At 36.9% G+C, this 9501-nt stretch overlaps 1 protein-coding gene and 1 non-coding gene across 8 annotated transcripts in view; both read left to right on the forward strand.

The window, feature by feature from the left end:
* The window catches only part of megf11 (multiple EGF-like-domains 11), a 115270-nt gene extending 110118 nt beyond the window's left edge, over window positions 1–5152 (forward strand). For all 7 annotated transcript variants that reach the window (XM_028002459.1, XM_028002470.1, XM_028002495.1 and 4 more), the window contains one exon: window positions 252–5152. In XM_028002459.1, the coding sequence (XP_027858260.1) occupies window positions 252–427 (176 nt within the window). In that variant the 3' untranslated portion in view covers window positions 428–5152. The remainder of the gene's footprint in view (window positions 1–251) is intronic.
* A 2002-nt stretch (window positions 5153–7154) lies between these two features.
* trnaq-cug (transfer RNA glutamine (anticodon CUG)) lies at window positions 7155–7226 on the forward strand. The gene has a single exon. It is a non-coding gene; the product is annotated as a tRNA-Gln (tRNA).
* The last annotated feature ends 2275 nt before the right edge of the window (window positions 7227–9501 follow it).

A 9501-nucleotide genomic window follows, 5' to 3' on the forward strand; every position in this document is an offset into this window, starting at 1 on the left:
AAAAGGAAAACTGCCTGTTCTTTTAGTAGGAAGAAACCTCCAGCAGAGGCAGCTGGCTCTGTGTGAGCGGCCATCTGCTGGAACTGACTGTGGTTTTGATCGGAAATTAGATTGCATAACTTAACAGATTGTGAGATTAGCTGGTTAATTAGCATTAGCATAAATTCTTGCATCAGTGTTTCACCTTTCTCCTTGGCCTTACTAAAGTATGTCTCTTGTTTTTTCCTACCTTTTCTCTAAAACTGTTGCAGAGCCCACTGTGAGTATCCTGCAGGGACCCAATGGAATGGCCACAGGTTTTTCCCAGGGTCCTTATGACCTTTCCTGTGGCAGGAACATCCCTAGCCACTACGACATTCTGCCCATGCGCCACAGCCCCACACACACACCCCCGGCGCCCCCAGAAAGCCCCAGTTCCTTGCTTTAGGGTGGACATCCTCCACCTGGCCTGGCAACCACAGGAAACCAACTTTCAGCCAATGGCTCTCCCTTTGTCTCTATATGTGTTCGATTTGGTGCTGAGATTCTGAGATGGAGAGACAGCCACGACTCCTCTGGCTCACTTTGGCTCTCTTCCTGTGACCTTGAGGGAAAATGAGGGGAGGAAAAAGTGTCCCACTCACCAGCGACTGTTCGCCAGTTTTATTTTGTTATGGAGTTGACTACTCAGACTGCTGCCTGGCCTTTATATGGACCTCCTGATGTGGAACAGGGTTGTTCCGAACACGGGACACATGAACTGAGTGGACAGTGTATTTACAGGGAGAGCTGTCCTCGTGCTCATTTTTATCCCATGATATATGTTTATTATAAAAGAGCAGTAGAGTGTTTATAATGTCCCCCCAAACCAAAATTATTGTCCTGGAGAGAGAGAAGGTAGCATAAAGAGAAGCTCTGCTCATCGAACTCAGAAGTGAAGGAATGTTTCCGGTTGCCTAAATGTTTGACATGGGACTGTGAAAAAGAGTTTGAGCAAGCATGGGTAAAATAGAAAATTGTTGTAATGGTTCTGTATTCGCTGTTATCCAGTAATGATCACACACATAATACTAATGTAAGCTAAGTTTTGTTGTTAGCGAGGCCGTGTGTATCTGGACATGTTTTCAGCTCGCCAGTGTTCATGCATTTATTCCATTTATTGAGACTTACACACACAGAATCGGTCTAACATTTGACCCTTTTCTTCACATTAATGAAGTGCTCCAATCTTGTGTTGTTTTCCATGTGAAGCTGTTTTTTTTTTTCTTGCAAATGTCTTGGTTTCTGTTTTAAGGTCATTGGATGCTTCGATCTTTTATGTTTTGTATTTATGAAGCTCTTTGCTTTACGTATTAATTTATATTATTGAAGACTTTTTATTAATGTGGTTATAATAATTAAAAGATGAGCATGATCAGATAATGATACCCACCGATGTAGATAACACACAATTTATCTTCTTGTGAGATTAGCCGTGTCATTTTGTGAGCTGTTTTTGAAGTCACTTAAAATATTCTCTCTGTCAAATTGTAGATTAAAAATAACTTTTCATCTGACCAATGTAAGACCCAAGAGCATTTTCAAAGGGGATTCATGTGTGATAGAAATGTTTCTAAAACCTCTTTTTATTTTCCTATCAGGCTAATTAATTCTTTTATCTAGTAGATTGAATTTGCTTAAATCCATTCCACCCTCTGTTGAAGCAATAACATGTTGACAATCGATGCACAGACAGCGTTTCACTGGACATCACCACATCTTTGAGCAGCATAGTGACAGTTGATCTCACCTCCCATGACTGTTTGTCCTTTTAGGACACTTTTTTTCTAGTTGCTGTCACATAAATCTGGTTGTTGTTTTGGTACTTAAGTTTGTTTCCTATTAAATACCTCTTCTGTCACCAAAAGCCTGTCTCATTCACATTAATACACTGAATAAGGACAAATAAATTTCCTTGACAAATTTAGCTAATGTGATAATTTAGGTTTGGGAGCAAAGCCACGCCTCTAATCACTTGGCAAGTCTACTTGTAGCTGGCGCTCGCACACAGAACACTTTATCATCTGCTCTCGATACCACATCCCTGCCTCCCTTCATCATTTCATCCTGACCTTATCTCTACTCCTTTTCTTTACTCCAGCCTTGTCATCATTATTGTACAAGTCTTTTTCCTTAAATCCAGTCCTCCCCATCCTTCTTTTTAACAAATCTTCCTTATCGCTCAGCAAATCTTATTTCTCTCCGTTCTTGCAACAAATCTTCATTGGTTCTCCTTTTTGAACAATTTGTGTAAAATGTCATTTAGCCTAGCTATTGTTTTTTTTTGTTTGTTTGGAATAAAAGAAAAAATAAAATCCCTTTCAATTTCATCCATCCTCCACATCCATACGTTTGACCCCTTTTCGTTTTGCTCCTTCTCATCTCTTTTTAGAATTTTGTCCCATCCTACCCATCTTCCTGATCCTTCTTTGCGACCCATACTCATCCTCCTCATCTCTCTATTTGACCCTATTTCATCACTCCTAGCAACCTCCTGTCATTTGATCCATCCACCTCATCCATCTTTAAAACTCCATCCCTTTCATCCTTTTTTCTCTCATTTTGACCCCTTTTATTCCACCTACCCATCTTTATAACCATACTTATCCTTCTTTACAAACACTCTTCATCTCTTTTTCCTCCACCTCCCTCTCAATGACTCACTTCTATTCCACTCATTATTCACATCGATACTTAGGAACCTTTTGCATCCCTGTCATCTCCCTTTTACCTTTTTACAACCCCACATCATCACACTCTCCCTTCATCCTCTCTTCCTCTTCATCCTTCCTTGTTATCCTCTTTACCATCCATTTTATTCTAGTCATCCTCTTAATCTCTATAACCATTTTCGTCTCACCCACGCTCCCTATTTGCTTTTTGCACATCGTTTTCACTCCCATTATCTAAATCATCTGTTTTTCATGCATTTTAAGCCCACCCATTATGGATTTGTGATGCCATTTTCCTGCAGAGACAGAAGCCCCACTCTTTTTCACCTTCCTCCTAACCAATAAAAACGAGACTCCTCATATGTAGTACAGCCCTATGATCCAGCTACTGTATTTCTTCGTTCTCTCTTTTATTGAGTCAGTGAACTCCCGTTGTCATTGTATGGTCCCTGCTGCTGTGAGACTTTCTGTCTAATAAGAAATCAGACTGTAATACTAGATGCTCACAGTCCAGACCTTGATTCAAGTTTTGAGAAGAAATTCACTCCGGTAGGAGCTTCAGAGCTGCCATATTCAGTCACAGGAATATTCTGCTGAAGGATTTTATTTTGAATCGTCTTTGTGAAACGATTTTAAAATAATACATAGAATTTATGTTCTTGTGATTATATCCACTGCTTTACAAAGATATTTATTGCCTTTTTTTGACCACCAATATAACATTTCTTATAGATCCCCCCCTCCAACTTTTTACATCAACTGCATCCCATTCACCGTTGTGTTGTGCAGATAGGGAATAAAGGCTGGTTCTTTTGCACAATTTGACCATAAAATGACAACAGACTAAAGAGCTGTCTCTGCCTCAACAGTTTAAAATATTTGATTTTTGAAATACTTCACCAGTCACGTGTTATTGTTCACCTGAGGCTTTCTATATTTCAAGATTTTAGAATCAATGAACGGCCTAATGTTTTAATTTTTGCGCGTGTAAAAGTTTTACATTAAAACAGGTTATTCAATTTGTTTTCCGTCATTGCTGGAACTTCATAGGGATTGTTGAGTGCTGTTCTGGGGTTCCTCACCTGTAAGAAGATTTCCTGAGTGACACAAACGATAGAGATGCCATTGTCAACAACTAATGAACGTGACCAGAAAAACCTGTGAAGGGAGCCAACAACAGGGGGAAAAAAGATTATAAATGAAAGTTTTGTCCTTATCCACTATATGAAATTCAGGGAAAATATTCATTTTTTAGTTTGTTGAATGTTGTTACAATATAGAAATAGACACCATGCCTTTAGGTTGCTTCAAAAAGTCAGAGGCAACAACAATCTCCCCTAAAACTCAATTCAAGCTGAAAGCTGTGAAAAAAATGGTTAAAAACAGTTAATTGTCTGAGAATTAAATGTATCACATCCATTTCATAACTAATGAAACTGAACTGGCACTGTCTTTCAGCTGAGTCACCATGACGGGAAATAAAAGGGAAAAGAAAGGCAATCTGTTGGATTTTCTGAGCCAGTCTAGAACTCTCTGGGTTACTTTTCAATGCCGAATTTCACCAGATGTGTTGTTACATAAAATCTGTTTTATTTATCCTCTATAAGGATTTAATGTTTGTTTGACATCTCCACTGACCATCTATCAATCTATGTCTGTTTTTTTGTGTTTGTTTTAAACACGTTTGCATTATCATTAAAGCAGAAAAAAAAATCTTTATGTAGTGCAGCACAGTTGCACTAAATAGTTGCAGATTGCATTGGGAGTTTATTGGACATTTTTCAAGCTATTTCTTTGATGTGCTTTACATATTCTTTCTTTTCAATCACATATTTTACTAAAATGTCATTTCTTAAACAACTTTAGGGATGTTTCTCTTTGCCGACACTTCTATAGGCAGCATGAAGCTGAGCTTCAAGTCAAACACTTTCATTTACATCCATTCTTCTTTATTTAGGGCCTGAAGATATTTCTCTGATGCCTGCCTGATGTAAGAGATGGGACTCAAACATCAGTGGATTTTTAAATAGGAAAATGTATCCCCAGGTGTCGCTGAAATTGAACCCAGAGTGTAATATTGAAATTGAGAAAAACTCACCAAATTATCTTATTGGTCTGCTATAATCCATCCGTTGCAACTTACTGTCAAGACAAACAATAATTTGTAATAATAAAAAAAAAAACAGTTTGAAAGATGTTTGTTGATTGTATATGACAAGCTGTGGAACTTCAGTATTTAACTATTCCTAAGTAGACATGGAGTAAAAATGAATATATTGACACTGTCTAGCAAAAGCATTCATACATCTTGAACTTTTTCTATTTGTTAATTTCATTTTGCTGCATTATAATGTATTTTCTTGGGACTTTATGAGACAGACCAATGAAAATAGTGCATAATTGTTTATTGGAAGAAAGAACACATGGTTTTCAAAGTTATTAAAGAACTAAAAATCTCTAAAGTGTGACATGCATTTGTACTGAGCATACCTGTGAAAATATCCTAGAACCATCTTTGGCTGCTGCTCTTTTGAAATGTCTGCACCAAATTTACACATATACAGATTGACCATTTTCCTTGACCCTTCTGAGAAAAAGCTTGATGCTGCCATCACCATGCTTAACTGGAGGGATTTTTGGTTTGGGATGACATTCATTTTCTTCCTTTCTACATTCTGGTAAACTGAAAATGGTACTTCTCGTCTTTCTTCTTCCCACTTTGAGTAGTGCACAACTGAAAGTTGTCAATTCACCAGACTGTCACATCTAAGCTGTGGGTCTATGCAGCGTCTGCATGTGCCTCCTGACTGCCTCTCTGATTAATTCTGTGAGTTTAGGTGAATAATGGTCCAGCTTTGTGAACAAACTGGCTTGAAAAAGTTTTGAAGTCTTTACAGAGCAGTGGTATTTATACTAAGCTTAAATTCCATAAGCTGACTCACCATTTGCTATTTTGGTATGCACTTTATTGCACTGATCCTGTAATATTAATTATAAATAAGTAAAATCTGTTCAAGTTTGTGGTTGTAACAAAACTTAATCTGAAAAATTTCAAGGAGCGTAAATAGTTTTGCACAACCTATTTAGCTGTGATAAAAGTATGACAAGGTAAAAGGCTCCGGAAGGTTACCCCACAGAGTAGAATAAAAAAAAACTTGTTTGGGAGATTATGAAGTTTGGTAAAACAACCTTAAATAAGTAGCGTATGGTGCAGCATGTCATTATTCAGAATACATAAGGTAAGCAAACATTATATGTGGCAAAGTTCCCCCATTTGGTCAAGGGCTGTAAGTAGCAGCCATGAAATGTAAACTAAAATGACTTTACCTTAGATGAGCATTTCTTTAAAAGCAAAAGTGTTGGTAATCTAATTTGAAGCATTCAGATGTGAGTCAATATTAGGCTCATTAAGAAAAATGGCCACATATCTAGATTGAATGATATTTTATATTCTTCTGAAATAAAAAAAATATCAGTGACTGATATAAAATGTTTGATTTTCATCATGCATATTTTAGTAACAAATGTCTGTCTGTATAGATACCCCCAAAGAAAATCCTGCCAGCAGGGTCAGTTTCATCTAAATATGCATCCTTTGGCTGCACTTTGCAGTGACTAAATCCATAGCAGAGCTCAGCTGCAGATCTTTATTGTTGTCACGTCCTGCAACAGGAACTGTGAGCATCCAACAGACCAGAGCTGAATCCATGCTTCGCTACTCTAAGTGTATAATCAGTATTCATCTCAGTCAGGCTTATGATTTTCACCAACTCTGTATGCAGCTGAACCCAATTTCAGATGGAAATGTACCTTGACAGACATAACTCAGCATAGAAATAAGTCCTTCAGCAAATTAAGCAGAGAACAGTAGTTAAAAGGCTTATCTAATTAAATTCAAGAGTTTAGTGATCAAAGAACTAAATTATTTGATAGAAAACGTATTATACACTAGTCTTAATACATACAGTATTTTTTTTTATTTACTCACAAGGAATATATGTTCCTTTCCTGTATAACTTCAGAGGAATTACACAACAATAACCTCAAACATGGAAGTCCTTCCCACTATCGTAGATCCTGCAATTCCACCGATTGGCCACCAGGCGGCAGTAGGTGATCTTAGAAGGATTAAAGTAGGGCGTAAAAGTAATAACAACATACCGTCCTTTTCTGCCACACTCTCATATTCACCATATTCATTCACATCAAACCACACGTAAATACGCTTAAGATAAAATCACATTTGTTTGCAATCGACGACGGAGTCTCGCCGCTCAAGAAGGCAGCATGCTGGAGGAGCACTGTTACTTACTTTCGGAGGCTTTTAATTATTTAAAAACTTCATCCCTATGTTTCTGGAAGAAAAATTACGTTACTTTCCCTGGTTTAATATCTGCTGTATAAGAACATTACCGAATATGTGAATTGGATTAAATAAGTTGAAGTATTTCCCGTCGGTCACGTGGTTCCATGGTGTAATGGTTAGCACTCTGGACTCTGAATCCAGCGATCCGAGTTCAAATCTCGGTGGAACCTAAGGTGCTCTTTTCATCTTTTATAAAAAAACAAACAAAAACAAGACACATTCATAAATACGTCCTCTTTTCAAAGTTGTGTGCATGTCTCTATGTGTTAAAAAGAATTTAAGAATACTGTATTGTGTGGCAGAAACAAAACCTTATTTGACAAACCCATGTGACAGCTATCAGGTATTCTGAGGACACCTGTTCTGTATTGCATTCTTTAACTCAATACAAAACAGTTTTACATCACATTTCATCAGCATCAAGGTTTTTATAATTCAAAAAATGCCAATGTGTTGCTCATGTAACATCACTTTACTTCAGGATTACTTTGCTTATCCAGATTTTTAACAATTAATTTACAGACCGTTTTCCTTGGACCGATTTGCAACTGCATCAGTTACTGTCATCTTCTGAACCCGCCCGTTCTTGCATGGAAAGTAGCACACACAGAACAGTGGCTGTTTTGTTTTTGATCTGCAGCTCATGCTGAGTTACCCTGAGATCAGACTGTCCCATGCAATGCCATTGCTTTGAATACATCTTCTGGTGAAGGAATAAAATCGACTTGTCTCAAGTTTCGAGTCTTCTTAATAATTAAAAGTCTTATTTCAGTGACATTGAATGTGGGCTTTTGCTGCAAATTATTTATGTTACATCATGAAGATATTAATGCAGTCATCATAATTGATGAGAAGAAAGCTAAAATAGTCCCTGACCACTGTAAGTTAAGGCAGAAAGAAGCACATATAATATTCTCACTGCTGCTTAAAGTCAAATTTGATTAACATGAGAAAATAGTTTATGGTTCTATGTTGCAGTAGATGTAATAATGATAAAATCTATAACTACTGTATGCTGATATAATGGAGAACAGACTGTTGTCTATTTAACGCTGCAATCCACTTGATTTTTCAAAAATATTATTCAAATTAAATTTGAGGTTTTAATGACACATCTATTCTTTCAATTCAAAATGAGACATATTGGATTTTCCTACCAGTATTTACCTCTTTTTTTAGAAGTTAATGGTAAATATTTTAAAGTAATAAGATTTAATTTGTCACACCGCAATAGTGTGAGAAAGACAAACAACATATATCATCGTAAAACGCCACATAGTTGCAACATCAGAGATGATACAATAAGATGGAGTCCATCTGAACTGTTATCTACTCTTTCTACCAAATTGTATGTCTTCATGCTCACCACACGGGGGCAGTATTAGGCTGTACACCAGGAAACACCTCTTCAGTTCTGCATCAAATGAGAATTTTAAGACCAGCTGGGTACACTTCTTGTTTATTTGGAAACTGAAGCTTGTGCTACGTTGAAGTGAAAATTTGTCTGAGCTTGCTAATTAAAATAAATTAATTCAAAGTTCAGGTCTCCATCAAACTATTTTCTTGATGTCTGCTCTAGTTTTCCTTTTTTTTTTTTTTTAGCCAAGATTGAATATTTACATGAACTAAAGTTGATGTTTATATGTAAGTTGTTTTTTGTCTGAAAGATTCAGGGACTTCCAATACCAGCATCAAACTCAAACTCAGTACTGCCTTAAACTCAGAAAAAACAATATTTGTAATCTAAGTATGCTGACTGCACAACAACAGTGGTAGACAAAAACTCCAGCATAAGTTGTAATTAACTCTCTCATCTGCAGGCCCTTGCAGCCAAAAAGCTTTTGAAAAATTACAGGACAGGTTCAATTATATGCTAGTTGTGAAGGCAGAAAGCAAACATTTCAATGGGTTCAAAATGCTGTGGCATTTTCAAAATTGTAGTTGTTTCAAGATGGCAGTCCACTTTCATCAAGATCTCATTGACTTCTAGTCCACATCCTGAAAAATCTTACGTTCAAAATAAGTCAAAATTATCTACGGCAAGTCAGATAACTGCTCACAACCTTTGACAGCACTCCACTAACTTTAAAACAAGCAGCTGTAAACATGCAATGCAAAACTGACCAGAGAGAGGGGCTGTGAGGTTTGGTGGAGGACAACTTGAGCTGGTGTTTTGATGACCTCGGCTCTGTTGTATTGTATCAAAAATACATGTGTTGATTTTTAGACTTTGTTTTGAGTCTTAACACTCAGCTGCACTTTATCATTAGGTGATCCAGTTGGTTTTTGTCATGGAGGAAAATCAACGCATTGAAAAGGAGTTAGTGAAAATATTAAGTGAATTATGAATTTCTGTAATGTAAAATTTCATGATTTAAACTTTTAAATGGTTTTGTGTCACTAATTTTTATTTTGTTGCCATTTTCGCATCTCTGTGGAGGTTGA

The sequence above is a fragment of the Xiphophorus couchianus genome, chromosome 2, assembly GCF_001444195.1.
Source record: "Xiphophorus couchianus chromosome 2, X_couchianus-1.0, whole genome shotgun sequence".
Taxonomy (NCBI): Eukaryota; Metazoa; Chordata; class Actinopteri; order Cyprinodontiformes; family Poeciliidae; genus Xiphophorus; species Xiphophorus couchianus.